The sequence below is a fragment of the Pleurodeles waltl genome, chromosome 4_2, assembly GCF_031143425.1.
Source record: "Pleurodeles waltl isolate 20211129_DDA chromosome 4_2, aPleWal1.hap1.20221129, whole genome shotgun sequence".
NCBI classification, from domain to species: Eukaryota; Metazoa; Chordata; class Amphibia; order Caudata; family Salamandridae; genus Pleurodeles; species Pleurodeles waltl.
In genome coordinates this window covers 949,732,742-949,755,191 of record NC_090443.1, presented here as the reverse complement: position 1 = coordinate 949,755,191, position 22,450 = coordinate 949,732,742, and the positions used below count along the sequence as shown (strand labels likewise).

The following is a 22,450-nucleotide window of genomic DNA, read 5'->3' as shown; positions in this document are numbered from 1 at the left end:
ATTGGCTTAGTCTTCCCCCCACAGGTGTTATGTGATGGGGATGTGTGACTTGTAAGTCACTGCTTATTTTGAGGACTTTTGGGGCTTTGGAATTTTCCTCTATTTTTTTGGAATTGTCCCCCTCTATATTGCCCCCGAAAACTTCCCCGCTGATATTGGCTTTGGTAAGTGGGCCTTGTTTGTGATGTTGTGGTTTCTGTAGGTTGTCCTCGAAACCCTCCCCTAAAAGGTGTTTTGCGAAATGTGCCTCTGCTCTGCGGGGAGTAGAGTGCGCCCATGGCTTTTGCTGTATCAGTGTCTTTCTTGAGTTTATCAATAGCAGTGTCGACTTCCGGCCCAAACAACTGCTGTTCATTAAATGGCATATTTAGCACGGCTTGTTGAATTTCCGGCTTGAAACCTGACGTGCGCAGCCATGCGTGCCTTCTTATTGTTATTGCAGTATTTACTGTCCTTGCAGCCGTATCTGCTGCATCCATTGAAGACCGTATCTGATTATTAGAGATACTTTGTCCTTCTTCCACCACTTGTTGTGCTCTTTTTTGGAACTCCTTGGGTAAGTGTTCTATCAAATGTTGCATCTCATTCCAGTGAGCTCTATCATATCTTGCCAAAAGTGCTTGTGAATTGGCAATGCGCCATTGGTTTTCTGCTTGTGCTGCAACTCTTTTGCCCGCAGCATCAAATTTGCGACTCTCTTTGTTTGGAGGTGGTGCGTCCCCCGAGGTATGAGAGTTTGCTCTCTTACGAGCTGCCCCGACAACTACTGAGTCTGGTGTTAACTGGGTTGTAATATAAACAGGATCTGTTGGCGGTGGCTTGTACTTTTTCTCCACCCTTGGAGTTATGGCTCGGCCTTTAACAGGATCCTGAAAGATTTGTTTTGAATGTTTTAGCATTCCTGGGAGCATAGGTAGTCTTTGGTATTGGCTATGAGTGGAGGATAGCATGTTAAACAAAAAGTCATCCTCAATTGGTTGGAATGCAAGGTGACGTTATGGAAAGCAGCTGCCCTTGCGATCACCTGTGTGTAAGATGTACTGTCCTCAGGAGGGGTCGGCCTGGCAGGGTACGAGAGTCTGGGCTGTTGTCCGATACTGGAGCATCGTAAAGGTCCCATGCATCGGGATCATCTTGACTCATGGCAGTATGAGTCGGGGAGTGCATCAGTGGAGGAGTTGCTACTGGTGATGTGTGCACTGATGGTGGTGGAGACGGTGGTGGAGTTATTTTCTTTGCCACCTTTGCCTGTGGCTCCTTGTCCTTTTTTTGAAAGGCAAGTTTTCTTTTTATTTTAATTGGGGGAAGAGTGGTTATCTTCCCTGTGTCTTGATGAATGTGGAGCCTCCTTTGAGTATAGTCTGGCTCTACAGCTTGAAGTTCCTCTCCAAATCTATGTTTTTGCATTTGGGAGGACAATCCTTGTTCCTCTGTATAGGGACCTGTTTTCGGCTCCGAGGCTGGATGTTTCGGAACCGAAACTTTTTTGGACGTCTTTTTAGGCTCCGAAGAAACCTTTGTAATTTTCGGCGTGGTGGTTTCTCGGTGCCGAATTTGTTCGGTGCCGCTGTCACGGTGCCGAAATTTCTCTGAGCCGATGTCTCGGGTCCGAGATTGCTGTGTGGCGGTATCTCGACCGGAGTCGGATGACTTAGACACCAGCGTGCCCTTTTTCTGTGCCTTGGCTCGGTCACCTATTTTTTGGGTTAAGCCATGGCCTGTTGTCCGTGGCGTCCCCTGGGCTTTTGTTGACTTCTCGTGAGTCTTATGTTTCGACGTCTTACTCACGGTTTTCGGCATTTCTTCGGCCTCAAGCTCTTCCGAGTCCGACTCGTGGATAGAGAAAGCTTCCTCTTCCTCCTGGAAAAGCTCTTGTCCTGTCGGCGTCGACGCCATCTGCAGTCTTCTGGCTCTTCGGTCTCTTAACGTCTTTCTGGACCGAAACGCTCGACAGGCCTCACAAGTATCTTCCTTGTGCTCTGGGGACAAGCACAAGTTACAGACCAGATGCTGATCCGTATACGGATACTTGTTATGGCATTTTGGACAGAAGCGGAATGGGGTCCGTTCCATCAGCCTTGAAGTCACACGTGGCCGGGCCGACCAGGCCCCGACGGGGGATCGAAAAAACCCCGAAGGGCCACCGGAGCTCTTCAAAATTCGGTGTCGATCTGTTGTAACTAACCCGATACCGAACGCAAACAATACCGACGTTTTTTCCGAGATTCTAACTAACTTTCCGACCCGAAACACGGAGCGAAAAGGAACACGTCCGAACCCGATGGCGGAAAAAAAACAATCTAAGATGGAGTTGACGCCCATGCGCAATGGAGTCGAAATGGGAGGAGTCCCTCGGTCTTGTGACTCGAAAAGACTTCTTCGAAGAAAAACAACTTGTAACACTCCGAGCCCAACACCAGATGGCGGGATGTGCACAGCATGTGTATCTGCAGCTACACATGCCATCGAACATATATATATATATATATATATCAATATATACACAGAATAACAAGCAGAAATAACAAAATATACAGGGCCCTATTTGGGGTTGGGAAGGGGGGGGGGGGGGAGGGAACCATGTACTAAGTAAGTGGAATGTGAAACAGTGAACCCAACCAAGGTAAGTGTGGTAGTTAGCTAGAGGCAAGAGGTAGATGAAAACACCAGAGGTAAGTATGGTAAGTGTCCCAGCGACCAGGTGCAGAGTGGTTACCTATCCAGTCGTCCCATAGACTAACACAGGGAGTTTGTGTTTCAGGACCCTTCCCAGCAGACCCAGAGGAAACCAACAGACAAGAGGAGGGTTGGAGCGTGCCTCACTATAGGAAAGTACCATCTTGCCTGGCATGTTACCCCCAATTTTACTGTATGTATGTTTGTTTTTACCTATGTGTCACTGGGGTCCTGCTAGTCAGGACCCCAGTGCTCATAAAGTATGCCCTGTATGTGTTCCCTGTGTGGTGCCTAACTGTATCACTGAGGCTCTGCTAACCAGAACCTCAGTGTTTATGCTCTCTCTGCTTTTAAAATTGTCACTGCAGGCTAGTGACTAATTTTACCAATTCTCATTGGCACACTGGAACACCCTTATAATTCACTTGTGTATGGTATCTAGGTACCCAGGGTATTGGGTTCCAGGAGATCCCTATGGGCTGCAGCATTTCTTTTGCCACCCATAGGGAGTTCAGACAATTCTTACACAGGACTGCCACTGCAGCCTGAGTGAAATAACGTCCACGTCTTTCACAGCCATTTTACACTGCACATAAGTAACTTATAAGTCACCTATATGTCGAACCCTCACTTAGTGGAGGTTAGGTGCAAAGTTACTTAGTGTGTGGGCACCCTGGCACTAGCCAAGGTGCCCCCACATTGTTCAGGGCAAATTCCCCGGACTTTGAGTGCGGGGACACCATTACACGCGTGCACTACATATAGGTCAATACCTATATGTAGCTTCACAATGGTAACTTCGAACATGGCCATGTAACATGTCTAGGATCATGGAATTGTCCCCCCAATACCATTCTGGTATTGGGGGGACAATTCCATGCATCCCCGGGTCTCCAGCACAGAGCCCGATTACTACCAAACTAACTTTCCGGGGTCTCCACTGCAGCTACTGCTGCTGCCAACCCCTCAGACAGGTTTCTGCCCCCATGGGGCCTAGGCAGCCTGGTCCCAGGAAGGCAGAACAAAGGATTTCCTCTGAGAGATGGTGTTACACCCTCTCCCTTTGGAAATAGGTGTGAAGGCCCTGGGAGGAGTAGCCTCTCCTGGCCTCTGGAAATGCTTTGAAGGGCACAGATGGTGCCCTCTCTGCATAAGCCAGTCTACACCAGTTCAGGGATCCCCCCAGCCCTGCTCTGGCGCGAAACTGGACAAAGGAAAGGGGAGTGACCACTCCCCTGACCAGCACCTTCCAGGGGTGGTGCCCAGAGCTCCTCCAGTGTGTCCCAGACCTCTGCCACCTTGGATGGACAGCTCTGAGTGGCCAGTGCCAGCAGGTGACGTCAGAGACCCCTCCTGATAGGTGCTTACCTTTCTAAGTAGCCAATCCTCCTCTGGGGGCTATTTAGGGTCTCTCCGGTGGGCATCTCACCAGATAACGAATGCAAGAGCTCACCAGAGTTCCTCTGCACTTCCCTCTTCGACTTCTGCCAAGGATCGACCACTGACTGCTCCAGGACGCCTGCATAACCGCAACAAAGTAGCAAGAAGACTACCAGCAACATTGTAGTGCCTCATCCTGCCAGCTTTCTCAACTGTTTTCTGGTGGTGCATGCTCTGAGGGCTGTCTGCCTTCACCCTGCACTGGAAGCCAAGAAGAAATCTCCTGTGGGTCGACGGAATCTTCCACCTGCTAACACAGGCACCAAAAGACTGCATCGCCGGTCCTCCGGGTCCCCTCTCATCCTGACGAGCGTGGTCCCTGGAACACAGGAACTGGGTCAAAGTGTCTTCGACAGTCCAGTGGCCCTTCTGTCCAAATTTGGTGGAGGTGAGTTCTTGCCTCCCCACGCCAAACAGCAATCCTGTGTACTGCGTGAACTGCAGCTGCTTGGACTTCTGGGCACTTTTGCAACACTTCCTTCGTGCACAGCCTAGCCCAGGTCCCCAGCACTCCGTCCTGCATTGCCCAACTCGCTGAGTTGGACTCCGTCGTCGTGGGACCCTCTTTTGTGACTCTGAGTCGACCGCTTTCCTCAGATCTTCTAAGTGCCTGTTCAGGTACTTCTGCGGGTGCTGCCTGCTTCTGCGTGGGCTATCTGTGTTGCTGAGCACCCCCTCTGTCTCCTCTTCCAAGGGGCGACCTCCTGGACCTTCCTGGGCCCTGGCAGCACCCAAAATCCTCAAACGCGACTCTTGCAGCTAGCAAGGCTTGTTTGTGGTCTTTCTGCGTGGAAACAACTCTGCATCCTCCAGCACGCCGTGGGACATCTTCTCCCCAAAAGGGAAGTTCCTGGCACCTTCGGTCGTTGCAGAATCTTCGGCCTCTTCCACCCGGAGGGCAGCCCTTTTGCACCTTCATCCGGGGTTTAGTGGGCTCCTGCCCCCCCTGGACACTTGCGTGACTCTTGGACTTGGTCCCCTTCCTTTACAGGTCCTCCGGTCCAGGAATCAGTCTTCAGTGTTTTGCATTGCAGTCAGTTGTTGTCCTCTCAGAATCCCCTATCTCAAATTTACTGTCTTTCTGGGGTAGTAGGGTAACTTTACTCCTACTTTTCAGGGTCTTGGGGTGGGGTATCTTGGACATCCTTAGTGTTTTCTTACACTCCCAGCGACCCTCTACACACTACACTAGGCCTGGGGTCCATTCGTGGTTCACATTCCACTTTTGGAGTATATGGTTTGTGTTGCCCCTAGGCCTATTTCTCCCTATTGCATTCTAATGTGTTCTTCATTGTTTGCACTACTTTTGTAACTGTCACTTACCTGATTTTGGTTTGTGTCTATGTATTTTGTGTATATTACTTACCTCCTAAGGGAGTATATCCTCTGAGATACTTTTGCCATATTGTCACTAAAATAAAGTACCTTTATTTTTTAGTAACTCTGAGTATTGTGTTTTCTTATGATATAGTGCTATATGATATAAGTGGTATAGTAGGAGCTTAGCATGTCTCCTAGTTCAGCTTAAGCTGCTCTGCTATAGCTACCTCTATCAGCCTAAGCTGCTAGTACACCTCTAATCTACTAATAAGGGATAACTGGACCTGGCACAAGGTGCAAGTACCACAGAGTACCCACTATAAGCCAGGCCAGCCTCCTACATTGGTGGTGCAGCGGTGGGATAAGTACTTGTAACTGCTTTACCACTTTGTCATTGGTACTATTCATGAGAAAAACATACCAAATGTTTCAATATATACACATTGAACCAAAACAGTTTACTGTTCTGCTCTAAAACTTTGTAGAAAATTTCTGAAAACTTTCAAAAGTTTTCAAAAAGTTTGAAAAAGTTTTTTATCTGTGCTTTCAAAAGTGCTAAAACTTTTTCTCTCTCTGTCTTAAACCTTTTCTATCATGTCTGCAGTAGAGCTCACTCCCAAACATGTTCAAGCAACCCATGAGAGTTTAAACTTTAAAAGTTTCAGGGGTCTCTGCATAGAAAGACGTTTAGGCATTGGTAAGAATCCTACCAAAGACTCTCTCTTGAACCTTCTCCTAGAAAGTGACCAGAACCAGTTTGGCACATCCCAGAACAGGAGGTAGGAGGGGAGGGTGCCCAGTCAGACTCAGAGGAGTTCCCTGAAGAGACTGGGGAGGGTTCTTCCAAAGACCTGCCACCTAGCAGGCCACCTAGTGACACTGGTAGTGGGAGGGGGTCACACATTAGTAGGGCACCTTTCACTCCTAGAGGCCAGGTTATTAGAGTCCAGCCAGTTAGGGACAGGTCTCTCTCTGCCAATTCCCAAATTTCCTCTGTATCTAAACATTCCCAAGCCTCCCACCCTGAGGATAACTTAATGGAAAGGGAACTCAGAAAGCTGAGGTTGGAAGAGGCCAGGCTGAAGCTTAAACAGCAGCAGCTGGCCTTAGACAGGGAATCCCTGGATGTAGAGAGGGAAAGACAGAGATTGGGGTTAGTTCCCCATGGTGGCAGCAGCAGTGTTTTTGATAGCAATCCTGTTAGAGAGCAAGATTCCGGAAACCTGCATAAGATAGTCCCCCTTTACAAGGAGGGAGATGACATTAACAAGTGGTTTGCTGCACTTGAGAGGGCCTGTATGGTACAGTTGGTCCCTCAAAGGCAGTGGACTGCTATCTTGTGGCTATCTTTCAATGGTAAGGGTAGGGGTAGGCTCCTTACTGTCAGAAAAAGTGATGCTAATAATGACAAAGTTTTGAAGGATGAACTCTTGGATGGATTTGGCTTAACCACTGAACAATACAGGATTAAGTTCCGAGACACCAGAAAAGAGTCCTCTCAAGACTGGACAGACTTTGTAGACTGTTCAGTGAAGGCCTTGGAGGGTTGGTTACATGGCAGTAAGGTGAATGACTATGAAAGCCTGTATAATCTGATCCTGAGAGAGCATATTCTTAACAATTGTGTGTCTGATTTGTTGCACCAGTACTTGGTAGACTCAGATCTGACCTCTCCCCAAGAATTGGGAAAGAAGGCAGACAAATGGGTCAGAACAAGAGTGAACAGAAAAGTTCATACAGGGGATGGCAAGAAGAAGGATGGTAAGTCTTCTGACAAGGGTGGGGACAAAGATAAAAAACATTCTGAGTCTTCATCAGGCCCACAAAAATTCTCTGGGGGTGGTGGGTCCAAATCCTCTTCTAACAATCAGAAAAAGCCTTGGTGTTATTTATGTATAGTAAAAGGCCATTGGGCAAGTGATTCCACTTGTCCAAAGAAAAACACCAAACCTCCTACCACCAAAACCCCAACTGCAACCTCTAGTGCCCCTAGTAATAGCAGTGGTGGTGGGAAGTCTACTACAAATAGCCAATCCAAGGGTGTAGCTGGGCTCACTATTGGCAGTGTAGTTGGGGTTGGTCTTGTTAGAGACCACAGAGGCTGTTTTAGTCTCTGATGGTGGCATTGACTTACCCATATTAAGGGGACAAGCAACCAAGGTGGCAAAGTACAAGCAACTACCCCTAATCAATGGTGTTGAGGTTGAGGCCTACAGGGACACAGGAGCCAGTGTAACTATGGTGATAGAGAAACTGGTTCACTCTGCTCAACACCTACTTGGTCAGCAGTACCAAGTGACTGATGCTCATGATAACACACTTAGCCACCCCATGGCTGTTGTGAATCTCAACTGGGGTGGGGCTTACTGGTTCAAAACGTTGTGGTACCCACCAAATTACCTGTAGATTGCTTACTAGGCAATGATTTGGAGACATCAGCTTGGGCTGAAGTGGAGTTGGAGGGTCATGCAGCAATGCTGGGCATTCCTGGGCATATTTTTGCTTTGACAAGGGCTCAGGCCAAAAAGCCAAAAGGACAGGGAAACTTGGATCCTGGAACAATGGACCAAATGCTCCCAAAAGCTAGGGGTAGAAAGGGTAAATCCTTGCCCACTATCCCTCCCTCTCCAGAGGATTCCCCTTTTGAGGAAGAGGAGTCCTCTCCCTGTGCAGAACCTACACCAGATGAGCTGGCAGCAGACACTGCTGAGCTTTTGGGTGCAGGGGGGCCTGCTAGGGAAGAACGGAGTGGCACAGCAGACCTGTCCCACACTAGAGGGTTTAAAACAGCAAGCTGTCAAACAGCAGAATGGGGATGTCAGTGATAGCCATAAGGTGCATTGGGAAGACAACCTCTTGTGCACTGAGTCAAGGGACCCTAAACCTGGAGCTGCCAGGAGATTCCCTTGCAGTACAGAGGGTTTCTTCTTACCTTGGCAATTGACATTCCTTTGGCTGGGCATTTGGGCCAGACGAAAACATGGGACAGGCTTGTTCCCCTGTTTCACTGGCCTCATATGTCAGAGGACACTAAAGAGTTTTGTCGCTCTTGTGTGACCGGTCAAGCCAGTGGCAAGACTGGTGGCACTCCAAAGGCCCCCTTAATCCCACTTCCAGTGGTTGGGTGCCCTTTGAAAGGGTAGGGGTTGACATAGTTGGCCCCCTTGACCATCCAACAGCTTCAGGCAATAGATTTATCCTGGTGGTAGTGGACCATGCCACTAGGTACCCTGAAGCCATCCCCTTAAGGACCACTACAGCTCCTGCAGTGGCAAAGGCCCTCCTGGGAATCTTTTCCAGAGTGGGTTTCCCTAAGGAAGTGGTGTCAGACAGAGGTAGTAACTTCATGTCTGCATACCTCAAAGCAATGTGGAAGGAATGTGGTGTAACTTACAAGTTTACCACCCCTTACCATCCACAAACAAATGGTCTGGTTGAGAGGTTCAATAAAACTCTCAAAGGTATGATAATGGGACTCCCTGAAAAACTCAGGAGATGGGATGTCCTGTTACCTTGCCTCCTTTTTGCTAACAGGTAGGTACCCCAAAAAGGAGTGGGCTTTAGCCCCTTTAAACTCCTCTTTAGGCACCCTGTGAGAGGTCCCCTTGCTCTTGTTAAGGAGGGTTGGGAACAACCTTTAAAAGCTCCTAAACAGGACATTGTGGACTATGTACTTGGCCTAAGATCAAGAATGGCTGAGTATATGAAAAAGGACAGTAAAAACATTCAGGCCAGCCAGGAGCTGTAAAAGCAATGGCATGACCAGAAGGCTGTCCTGACTCAGTACCACCCAGGACAGAAGGTGTGGGTATTGGAGTCTGTGGCCCCAAGAGCACTCCAGGACAAATGGAGTGGACCCCATCTAATTGTTGAGAAAAAGGGTGAGGTTACCTATTTGGTAGACCTTGGCACTGCCAGGAGTCCCCTTAGGGTGCTCCACGTCAACCGCCTGAAACCCTACGACAGGAATGATCTCACCCTGCTCATGGCAACTGATGAGGGACAGGAAGCAGAGAGTGACCCTCTCTCTGATCTCTTCTCCACCACTGAAGCTGATGGCTTAGTGGAGGGAGTGGTACTTGCAGATTGTCTTACTGCAGAACAGAAAGATAACTATATAAATCTTTTAAGTCAGTTTTCTGAACTCTTTTCACTGATACTAGGTACCACTACTTGGTGTGAGCATGCAATTGATACTGGAGACAGTTTACCTGTCAAAAGTAAGATTTATAGGCAGCCTGACCATGTCAGGGACTGCATTAATCAAGAGGTTCAGAAAATGCTAGACTTAGGAGTGATTGAGCCTTGAGAAAGCCCATGGGCTAGTCTAGTGGTGCTTGTCCCTAAACCTCACAGTAAAGATGGAAAAAGAGAGATGAGGTTTTGTGTTGACTAAATGGGGCTCAACCAAGTAACCAAGACAGATGCTCACCCTATACCCAGGGCAGATGAGCTCATAGATACACTGGCTTCTGCCAAGTATCTAAGCACTTTTGATCTAACTGCAGGGTATTGGCAGATTAGGTTATCAGAAGATGCTAAACCAAAGACTGCATTTTCAACCATTGGAGGGTACTATCAATTCACAGTAATGCCCTTTGGTCTGAAAAACGCACCTGCCACTTTTCAAAGGTTGGTGAACACAGTCCTGCAAGGGTTAGAAGCTTTTAGTGCAGCATATCTAGATGATAAAGCTGTCTTTAGTTCAACCTGGGATGATCACCTGGTCCACCTATGGAAAGTTTTGGAGGCCCTGCAAAAGGCAGGCCTCACTGTCAAGGCCTCAAAGTGCCAGATAGGGCAGGGGAAAGTGGTTTATCTGGGCCACCTGGTAGGTGGGGAACAGATTGCACCACTGCAGGGGAAGATCCAGACCATTATGGAATGGACTCCCCCTACAACTCAAACCCAGGTGAGAGCCTTCTTAGGCCTCACAGGGTACTATAGGAGATTCATCAAGAATTATGGCTCCATAGCAGCCCCTTTTAATGATCTCACTAGCAATAAAAATGCCTAAAAATGTTTTGTGGACAGCTAGCTGTCAAAAAGCTTTTGATGAACTCAAACAGGCCATGTGTTCTGCACCTTTCCTAAAAAGCCCTTGCTACTCCAAGAAATTCATAGTCCAGACTGATGCTTCTGAATTAGGGGTTGGGGAAGGGCTATCACAGCAGAATACTGAGGGCCAGGATCAACCTGTTGCTTTTATCAGCAGGAGGTTGACCCCTAGAGAAAAGCGTTGGTCTGCCATAGAGAGGGAGGCCTTTGCTGTGGTCTGGGCACTGAAAAAGTGGAGACCATACCTGTTTGGTACTCATTTTATTGTTCAGACAGACCACAAACCTCTACTTTGGCTAAAACAAATGAAAGGTGAAAACCCTAAATTGTTGAGGTGGTCCATATCCCTACAGGGAATGGACTATACAGTGGAACATAGACCTGGGAGTACCCACTCCAATGCAGATGGACTCTCCAGATATTTCCACTTAGACAATGAAGACTCATCTGGGCAAGGTTAGCCTTATTGTCCCTCGTTTGTGTGGGGGAGGGGGCGGGGGTGTAGGAAAGTACCATCTTGCCTGGCATGTTACCCCCAATTTTACTGTATGTATGTTTGTTTTTGCCTATGTGTCACTGGGATCCTGCTAGTCAGGACCCCAGTGCTCATAAAGTATGCCCTGTATGTGTTCACTGTGTGGTGCCTAACTGTATCACTGAGGCTCTGCTAACCAGAACCTCAGTGTTTATGCTCTCTATGCTTTCTAAAATTGTCACTGCAGGCTAGTGACTAATTTTACCAATTCTCATTGGCACACTGGAACACCTTTATAATTCGCTTGTATATGGTACCTAGGTACCCAGGGTATATTGGGGTTCCAGGAGACCCCTATGGCCTGCAGCATTTCTTTTGCCACCCATAGGGAGCTCAGACAATTCTTACACAGGACTGCCACTGCATCCTGAGAGAAATAACGTCCACATTATTTCACAGCCATTTTACACTGCACATAAGTAACTTATAAGTCCCCTATATGTCTAACCCTTACTTAGTGAAGGTTAGGTGCAAAGTTATTTAGTGTGTGGGCACCCTGGCACTAGCCAAGGTGCCCCCACATTGTTCAGGGCAAATTCCCCGGACTTTGTGAGTGCGGGGACACCATTACACGTGTGCACTACATATAGGTCAATACCTATATGTAGCGTCACAATGGTAACTCCGAACATGGCCATGTAACATGTCTAGGATCATGGAATTGTCCCCCCAATACCATTCTGGTATTGGGGGGACAATTCCACACATCCCCGGGTCTCCAGCACAGAGCCCGGGTACTGCCAAACTAACTTTCCGGGGTCTCCACTGCTGCTGCCAACCCCTCAGACAGGTTTCTGCCCCCCTAGGGCCTGGGCAGCCTGGTCCCAGGAAGTCAGAACAAAGGATTTCCTCTGAGAGAGGGTGTTACACTCTCTCCATTTGGAAATAGGTGTGAAGGGCCTGAGAGGAGTAGCCTCTCCTGGCCTCTGGAAATGTATTGAAGGGCACAGATGGGGCCCTCTCTGCATAAGCCAGTCTACACCGGTTCAGGGATCCCCCAGCCCTGCTCTGGCGCAAAACTGGACAAAGGAAAGGGGAGTGACCACTCCCCTGACCAGCACCTCCCAGGGGAGGTGCCCAGAGCTCCTCCAGTGTGTCCCAGACCTCTGCCATCTTGGATGCAGAGGTGTGAGGGCACAATGGACAGCTCAGAGTGGCCAGCAGGTGACGTCAGAGACCCCTCCTGATAGGTGCTTACCTTTCTCAGTAGCCAATCCTCCTCTGGGGGCTATTTAGGGTCTCTCCTGTGGGCATCTCACCAGATAACGAATGCAAGAGCTCACCAGAGTTCCTCTGCACTTCCCTCTTCGACTTCTGCCAAGGATCGACCGCTGACTGCTCCAGGACACCTGCATAACCGCAACAAAGTAGCAAGAAGACTACCTTGTAGCACCTCATCCTGCCGGCTTTCCCGACTGTTTCCTGGTGGTGCATGCTCTGAGGGCTGTCTGCCTTCACCCTGCACTGGAAGCCAAGAAGAAATCTCCTGTGGGTCGACGGAATCTTCTCCCTGCTAACGCAGGCACCAAACTTCTGCATCACCGGTCCTCCAGGTCCCCTCTCATCCTGACGAGCGTGGTCCCTGGAACACAGGAACTGGGTCAGAATGTCTTCAACAGTCCAGTGGCCCTTTTGTCCAAATTTGGTGGAGGTAAGTCCTTGCCTCCCCACGCCGGACACCAATCCTGTGTACTCCGTGAACTGCAGCTGCTCGGGCTCCTGTGCACTTTTGCAAGACTTCCTTCGTGCACAGCCTAGCCCAGGTCCCCAGCACTCCATCCTGCATTGCCCAACTCGCTGAGTTGGACTCCGACGTCATGGGACCCTCTTTTGTGACTCTGAGTCGACCGCTGTCCTCAGATCTTCTAAGTGCCTGTTCAGGTACTTCTGCGGGTGCTGCCTGCTTCTGCATGGGCTCTCTGTGTTGCTGAACACCCCCTCTGTCTCCTCCTCCAAGGGGCGACCTCTGGTTAGCAGGATCCCAGTGAACTGCAGTCTAAACACACTGACATCAGGCAAAACGTTGGGGTAACTATGTCAGAATAATGGTAATTTCCTATAATACATGTCCCTGGTCTATCTGTATTCACTCAACATTCATAAGAAACAAAGCACTACAATTCCTGTAACGCACTTATAAACTCTAACGGCATGTGGAATCAGAAGCTACATTTGATGCTGCAAATCATGCAACGAGAAACTAAATATTTCACAATTAACTGTTTCTGGTATTATTGAACAATATGGAACTGTAATCTGCTCTTTTCAATCTTTTGGGCACTGTATTCATACAGCCTGAAACAGTTCTAAAACGCATGAGATTGAGCCATTCGAAAACAAGGAACCTGGACCTCCGCACTTCAACCTTCAAGGGAACGTAATTATGCAATCATGTGCATGCTTGATTAGGGGGTAATAATATTAAGTGGTCTACATCCCCTGGGCAGGGCTGTGTGGGACACGTGTTTCACTCACTATGGAGTGCAAGACTGGGTCTTTTTCCATGGTGATTGACCAATTAATACAGCTTAGGCTTGAAAACTCAGGGAATCGTGTGAGCAGCTGAGGCAACTAAAAGAATTATAGCAAGCAATCTTTCTTCAAAGACGACCACAGTGACTGATTGCAGACTTATTTACGACATTCCAAGACCAGGTCTTTGTCCCCCTGCATAGTGCACCAATTATATTCCCACCAAAGACATACACAGATAAATTCTCAGTTACTCAAACTTTGAAAAAGCCCCAAGCCTGTGCTAAGAGAGGGATCAAATAATCACACACCAAGTCAAAATTATGAAGCTTACATGGGATCTAAATAGATTAAAAACCCAAGAAACGGTCTGTGGCTATAGCAAATTGTGTGCTCAATGAGTAGGAGCTAAAGTAAAAAAGTTGAAATGATATATGAAAAGACCAAGAATCTTATAAGGTAGCAGTCCAGAAGGATAAAACCTGAGATGATGCTTAAGCACAAACAAGAATATAAAACCTGCATAAAAATAATGTGAATTACTTCATATGAATGGAAATGCTGAAGGCTTTAAACACTAGGGGCAATAAACATCAATCCAGGAAATAAGTAGATTAAGGGTGGAGAATAAAATGAGCATGAAGCAGACATTAAACGTGCATGAGGATGTCCAGACGAAGCAAAGCAGGGATAAAGAGGTGGGAATAACAAGTAGAAGAGAAAATAAGCAAACAGAGGAAGAGCTCGGGTACGAGCAAGAGAGTAAAACATTGCCAGACTTAGCAGCCTAAACAGTTAAACATAACAGAAACAGTCATACTGTGTGGAAACACTTACCTTTCCACATTCTTGAACTGAACACTCGGGACAGTGTTAAACTTGTGCTTCTTAAAGTAGGCTTCCTAAAATAAAAACATAAAAAGATAATATTTATTAAAGTGAAGTCTCATTTCACATTCACTCGACATTCCATATGATATTTACAGGCAAAAAGAAAGTTTGACTTATTGAGAGGTGCAGTTACTAACAATGCTAAATGTTTCAGAAAATCAAAATGGAACATTTACTGCTCCATAATATTACTACTCCATAAAACTTATCAGGGGTCATAGGGTCCTAATGGCAATGACAAAACTGGCACCAATCCATGGCAAATCAATGGGCGCAGATTTGTGACTATATACGAAAACATTACATATTATAGATACAAGGTTTGTATATGCAACACTTCCAGTATGGAACCTTGTATCTATAATATGTAATGTTTTCGTATATACATACATACGTACATTCATACACGGTGATGGAAAATCACCCTTCTTGCTTCTAAAGAAAAAAACGAAAAAAACGAAGTGGGAAATATGAATTGACCTTATTGGAGATGATGGAGAAGAACACTTCATTCAATCATTATAAACCTTAATCCTGACAGGAATGGCAATTCTGTTAAAGAACAAGTTACTTACCTTCGGTAACGCATTATCTGGTAGAGACAATATCTAGGTGCAGACTCCTTACTGACCCACCCATCCTCCCCACTCTGCAGACAGATTTCTAGGGTTAAGGATACTCCCTTTCATGGCTCTGCACTCCTGGTGTGTAAAGTCGTGAAGAAGTGACGTCAGTGCGCAAAGATGCCTCCTATAACAGTCAAGCGGATGTCACTTCTGGTGCAGATGCCGATCGATGCCACCTACCAGCACGCAGGGATACTGCTCACGAAAATCTTTCCTGATCCAGTCCAATGCCTGGGGAAATTCCAAGGTAAGGAATCTGCAGCTAGATATGGTCTCTACCAGATAATGGGATACAGAAGGTAAAACGTTAACGCGTTAGCTGGTAGAGACAGCCTGGGGGAACCCACCTTCAACAGCCAGTCATCGAGATAGGGGAAGACTGGTACTCCTGACCTCGGCGGGATGAGCTGCGACCACCACCATCACCTTGGAGAACACCCAAGGGGTGCTGGTAAGGCCAAAAGGGAACATGGTGAACTTAAAGTGCGCTTGGCATATTGTGAACTGCAGGTAGCGCCTGGACAGGCAGGATGGGAATACGGAAACACTGCAAGCCCAATGCTACCATCCAGTCTCCTTGGTTAGGGCAAACAAGACCTGAGTCAATTTCTCCTTCTTGAGGAAGAGATTGAGGGTTTGCAAATCTAAGATAGGCTAGAGACCTTTGTTCTTCCTGGGTATCAGAAAATCAGAATACCAACCTCTGCATACTTCTGACATTGGAAACCTCTCTGGCTTCCTTGGCAAAGAGCCATGACTTCCTGGCAGAGCAAGGAGAAATGATTCTCTGCCAGCCGATTGTGATATGTTGGTATAGGGGAAGGGGAGGATTCAAAGGGGAGGGGAGGATTCGAAGGGGAGGCAGTAGCCCCACTGAATGATCTGTAAGACCCACCTGTCCGATGTTAAGGACTGTCAGTGGAGGAGATGATGGCTGGTTCTGCCACCAACTGGATGCCCATGATGTTGGAGGGCAAGATTAGGAGGGCTTAAGGGCTATGGCTGCCGGGACCAGGAGTGGTTGTAGCAAACCTCTGGCTACCTGTTCCACAGGGTCGGTAAGAACCACACCCTCATCCACACAGAGGCTGGGTGTAGGAAAGTACCCTCTTTTGGGCATGGTTACCCTCACTGTGTGCCTGCTGTCAGTGTGTTTTGACCTTGTTCACTGGGATCTTGCTAACCAGGACCCCAGTGACTGTGCTCTCTCCCACTAAATTTGTTTTTTACTGACTTTACACGCCACGCAATTGGCATACTGGCAACCCCCATATAAGCCCTAGTATATGGTACCCAGGGCATTGGGGCACCAAGGGATCCCCATGGGCTGCAACATGTATTATGCCACCCATGGGGGCCCTTGTAAAATGTGTCTGCAGGCCTGCCTTGGCAGCCTGAATGAAAAGGTGCATGCACCCTTTCACTTGAGGTCACTGCACCATGTCACTAAGTCACCCCTACGGCAGGCTCTCCTAGCCCAGAGTGCAGGGTGCAGGCACCTGTGTGTGAGGGCACCCTTGCATGAGCAGAGGTGCCGGCACAAACTCCAGCGCCATTTTCCTGGACTTCTTAAGTGAAGGGATGCCATTTTACGCGTGTACTGGACATAGGTCACCACTACCTGTGTCCAGCTACAATATGCTAACTCCGAACCTGGGCATGTGTGGTATCAAACATATTAGAATCATACCCAAATACTTTTACCAGTATTGGCTGTAAGATTCCCCCGTGTATAGCTCCAACCAGTCTTTAAGGGTTTTGCAACAGCCCAAGCTGCTGAAACCCTCCAAACAGATTTCTTCCCTCCTACTGCTTGACCAGCTCAAGCAGGGGAAGGCAGGACAAAGGATTTCCTGTGGGAGAGGGTGGCAACACAAATAGGTGTGACGTGGCTTGGGAGGGGTAGCCCCCAGTATGCCTTGAAGGGAACATTTGGTGCCATCCTTGCATAAATTGCACCAGTCCAGGGACCGCCAGTTCCTGCCCTGGCGCAAATCTGGACAAAGGAAAGGGGAGTGACCACTCCCCTGTCCATCACCACCCCAGGGGTGGTGCCCAGAGCTCCTCCAGGTGGCCACTTGGTTCTGCTGTCTTGAATGCAAGATGTGCAGAAGCCCCTAGAAGCATCTGAGTGGCCAGGTCAGGCAGGTGACGTCACAGCCCCCTCCTCGTAGATGGTCACCTTGCAGGTGACCAAACCCTCTTTTAGGGCTATCTAAGGTTTCCCTCTTGGGTGGGTCCTCAGATTTGCTGTGCAAGATTCTATCAGGACTCCTCTGCATCGTTTACTTCATCTTCAGGCCACTGGAATCGCAATTGGACTCTTCAGGTACCAACAATCTACAACTTCAGCAATGACTTTGCTCTGCAACATTGTTTCTCCTTCTCCTTCCAGCAACTGCAACATTTCCCCAGCTGTGCATCCTTGGAGGGTGGCAACTCTTCAGTCTGCACAAGAGGCAAGAAGGAATCTCCCTTGGAGTGAATAAGTCACTCCCATTCATCTGCAGGCACCAACTGCAACGATGACAGGCTGCGTGGATCTGGCATCACAGGTGGTGCTCTGTAGTGGTCCCCTTGGTCTTCTTTACCAGCGGTTCAACCTGGGAGATGGTAAGCCCTTGCCACTCCTTGCCGGACAGTACTCCTGAGCACAGAGACTCCTGTAGCTACCAAGGCTTGTTTGCTCCTCCAAGGGACCTTCAGGCTCTGTGTAGTCCCGGCCTCCAGCACTTCTTCCTGCAACGCGCAGTCTCCAGCTGGAACGGAGTCAACAGACGCCGACAAGACCCATGTGTTCTAGGTTCAGCGCCTGAGCCCTATTCTGAAGGGATAGGCCTTGGGGAAGAATGGGAAAGGTCACTGGACCCTTTAGATTACCAGTTAGAAGACCAGGAAAGCATGAACTGGTTTGAGGAACTGGGTAATGTCAGCAGTTTGACTACATCTCCAGATGCTGGCATGCTTTCTCCCCCTACCGTGGCTACGGAGAATAGAGCATCATATCCTTTGGTGATGAAGAGGGCTGCTGAGGTGACGTGACGTGGAACACTCCTCCAGGTGTGTTGAGGGGGCCACACACCCACTACTGTGCCTGCTGCCAGTGGGTTGCCTGTGGGGGCTGCCACCTCGTCTTGAGACTCTCCCAGCTGCTGAGGATCATCCCAGACTCCTCTCCTTGGGTTAAGTCCCCTGGACCCTGCTGGTCCTCTTCAGGCTTGCAAACCTTTTTCTCAGTCTTTTGCTTTTGCCAAGGCTTGTTGGTGGTTTTCCAGCAACAATAACTGATTGCATCACGACCGCCGACATAGGACATCACTTGCCTCACTACTGGGACTCCTCTTCAGCTCTGGTGCTGCACTGCGCTGACCTTCGACCTGGTTGTGCATCCACAGAAGGGAGGGTAGTGGCTCCTGCCACAACCTGACAATCACAAACTGGACTTGGTCTCCTTCCTTTGCAGGTCCTCTTCTGTCAGGATCCACCTTTGGGTTCTTCCAGTCTTGGTTGGGTCTTGCACAATCCTTTTCCAAAGTTCTCCTGTGGGGTTTGGGTGAAACCAGGTACTCACCTCTCCTTGTCCCTGGGGGGCACCCTGGTACTTACCTTTTGGGGTTCCTAGTTCCTCCAGCTCCCTTCTTCTGATTCGACATCCTTGGGTGTGGGACTGCCTTTCACATTCCACTTTCTTAGAATATGGTTTGGCCCTTTCCTAGGGCCCTCACTATTTGCTACTGCTTTTACCAAGGCCTGTTGCTGTCTATGCTCTTTACTGATTGCTAATATGTGTATAATAGGGTGTTTACTTACCTCCAGGTAGGGGATTGCATATTCAGTATTCTAGTATTTGTGTTACTATAACAAACTACATTTATTTTTGTAACACTGGTTCTTTCATCTATGTACCTGTTGTGTGACTGTAGTGGTATTGGTCAAGTTTTGATGTCTCCTAGACAAGTCTTCGCTGCTCGTCCAAAGCTACCTCTAGAGAGCCCTGGCTTCCTAGACACTGCCTACACTTCACTACTAGGATATACCTGGTATTGGGTGATAACAACATAGGTGTCCACCACACACCAGGCCAGCTTCCTACACATCTCTGTTGTCCTTAAACACTTGAGAGAGAGAGAGAGAACAGCCCAAGCCTCCTCTTGGACCTGTGGAAGCACTTGTGCAACCGTGTCTCACAAAGTGTGGGAATAACAGCCCAATAAGCAGGAGGTGTTCACCGACCACGGTGCTAGGCTGGTGGAATGAAACATCTTCCTACTGAAGCTATCCAGCCTCTTGGATTCCCTGACCGGTGGTGCAGCAGGGAACACGCCATGGGAGGTAGAGGCTTGGACTACCAAGCTCTCAGGGGTGGGGTGCTGGGTGAGGAGGTTTTGGTTCTCAAGGGCATGGGGGTGGCGGCAGGCAATCGTCCTATTCACCGGAGCCTGTGCTGGGCGTGGACCAGGTTCCATGTAGGACATCAGTTACTGCCTCAGTGAAAGGGAGCAGGGGTTCAGAAGAGCAAGCTCCAAGCTGTAGCACTTCCGTCAAGACTCATCTTGACTGACACTGAAGGCAATTCGAAGTCCAGGACCTCAGCAGCCCTCTTCATCACCAAAGGATATGATGCTCTATTCTCCGTAGCCACGGTAGGGGGAGAAAGCATGCCAGCATCTGGAGATGTAGTCAAACTGCTGACATTACCCAGTTCCTCAAACCAGTTCATGCTTTCCTGGTCTTCTAACTGGTAATCTAAAGGGTCCAGTGACCTTTCCCATTCTTCCCCAAGGCCTATCCCTTCAGAATAGGGCTCAGGCGCTGAACCTAGAACACATGGGTCTTGTCGGCGTCTGTTGACTCCGTTCCAGCTTTGTGTCAGATTCGGAGATCCAAATGGGGCTGGTGCTTTAAACATCGGGACTGGCATCTGGGAAGGCTGCGGTGGCACGACCGGTGCTGGCCTGGATTTGTGATCGGATCCACGGGGGCCCTTTGGAGATTGGGGCAGAAGCCGCCAATGTGGAACCTGATAGGGCCACCTCTTATTCCCTGTGGGGCCCAAAGGCACTCTGGAGGGGTCACCACGATCAAATACGCAGCACATGGCTCATAAAATGTCTTTACTTGAGAGGAGGGTCACTCTGGCACCCGGAAAAGCAGGGACTGGCAACGTCGTACCTGGGAACTGCTCAGCGTAACAGTGCCTCGATTGCCGATGTTCCATCATTGAGCAAGGATTATTGACAATTATCGATAGGCCTATATCTACCAGAACTGGGATAGTTTTACTTTAATAGACTATTGTATATGTCTTTTATTGTCTCCCGTCTTATTGAATTTTATTTTGCTTTATTAATTGTTTTGGATTGATGTATTTGTCTTGTATTGTGTGATTTGGGGTTTTTATTCGGAACCATATTAAATATATACCTTTGATTCCCTTGTTTTTAGACTGATCAATAGAGAGATTCATTGATTGTGTGAGTGTGGAGTGATTGGTTTGGTTTTCCCGTGGGGGAATTATATTTTTTCACTCCCCTCAGAGTGCCATGCCCACAAATCACTGCCCGGCATAGGTAAGTCACCCCTCTCGCAGGCCTCACGACCCTACGGCAGGGTGCACTATACGACAGGCGAGGGCATAGCGGCATGAGCACTATGCCCCTACAGTGTCTAAGTCAATTCTTAGACATTGTAAGTGCAGGGTTGCCATACTGAGTATATGGTCTGGGAGTTTGTCATAACGAACTCCACAGCACCATAATGGCTACAATGACTACTGGGAAGTTTGGCATCAAAAATCTCAGCACAATAAACTCACACTGATGCCAGTGTGGCATTTATTGAAAAATGCACACAGAGGGCATCTTAGAGATGCCCCCTGTATGTTAGCCCAACTGCTAGTGCTAGGCTGATCGGTCTGTGCCAGCCTGTCACTTCCAGATGAGTTTCTGACCACATGGGGCGAGTGCCTTTGCGCACTCTGTGGTCAGAAACCAAGCCTGTCCTGGGTGGAGGTGCTTCACACCTCCCCCTGCAATAACTAACACTTGGTGGTGAGCCTCAAAAGCTATAGCCTGGTGTTAACAGTGCCCCAGAGCACTCCAGCTAGTGGAGATGCCCACCCCACAGATGAGCCCCCACTTTTGGCAGCAAGTCCATAGGGATAATGAGAAAAACAAGGAGTCGTCACCCCCTCAGCCAGGACCACCCCTAAGGCGTCCAGAGCTGAAATGACCCCCCCCCCCTCCTTGAGAAATCCTCCATCTTGCGTTGAGGATTAGGACCAATAGGGATAGGGATGTGCCCCACTCCACAGAGGGAGTGGGTGCAAGGATGGTGTAGCCACCCTCAGGGACAGTAGCCATTGGCTTCTGCCCTCTGACCCTAATACACCCCTATATTTAGTATTTAGGGGCGACCCTGAACCCAGCTCTTCAGATTCCTGACGACCTCAAGAAAGAAGAGGGACTGCTGAGCTGAAACCCCTGCAGAGAAGAGAAGGAGACAACTGACTCGGCCCCAGCCCTACCGGCCAGTCTCCTGCTTCAAAAAGCTGCAAGAAAAGAAGCAATGCGTTCTGCAGGACCAGCGACCCCTGAAAAGCCTCCAGGGGACTGCCTGCCACATCGAGGACCAAGAAACTCCTGTGGACAGCAGACTTGTCCAACCAGATGACAAAGAAACCATCTTTAAAGGGACTCTCACCTCACTCCAGAAGCGGGAGTCCAACTACTCTGTATCCGACGCCCCCTGCCCGTGTCCAGAGAAACCAACTATCCAGAGAGGACCCCCAGGTGACTCCAACGACGTGTCCACCCTGGGCGGACCTCTCTGCACCCCGACGACGACGACTGTAGAGGGAATCCCGAGGACCCCCTGACCGCGACTGCCTGGGACGAAGATTTCCGACACCTGGGGAAGCACTGCACCCGCAGCCCCCAGTCCCATGAGAACGACCAGCAGGCAGCCCTCACCCTTGCCCAGTCGGTGGCTTGCCCGAGAGGCCCCCCTGTGCCCTGCCTGCAGAGCCTAAGTGACCTCCAACAGGTCCCTCCACAGAGCTCTATTGAGAACCTGATGACCTGTTTGAACACTGCACCCGGCTGCCCACCGTGCCGCTGAGGGTGTGGTTTTTGTGCCTACTTGGGGCCCCTCCAGTACTCCTCTAAATTCCCCTGGTCTGCCTTCCGACAATGCGGGTACTTATCTGCAAGCAGACCAGAACCGGAGTACCCTCTGTTTCCATAGGGGTCCACGTTATTTTGACTCTTGTTTGACCTCTGCACCTGACTGGCCCTGTGTGGCTGGTGCTGGGTGTTTGGGGTTACCTTGAACATCCAACAGTGGGCTACCTATGTCCTGGAGACTGAACCCGTAAGTGTGGTACTTACCTCAGAAACTGTACTTTTTGTACCTCCAGCAGGAACTGTTGAAA

The 22,450-nt window shown here is 48.9% G+C and overlaps 1 protein-coding gene across 1 annotated transcript in view; it reads right to left on the bottom strand.

Moving 5' to 3' along the window:
* Positions 1-22,450, bottom strand: part of POMGNT1 (protein O-linked mannose N-acetylglucosaminyltransferase 1 (beta 1,2-)) — a 217,391-nt gene that overhangs the window by 51,915 nt on the left and 143,026 nt on the right. Inside the window, exon 17 of the mRNA XM_069232761.1 lies at positions 14,339-14,403. Within this exon, the coding sequence (XP_069088862.1) occupies positions 14,339-14,403 (65 nt within the window). The remainder of the gene's footprint in view (positions 1-14,338; positions 14,404-22,450) is intronic.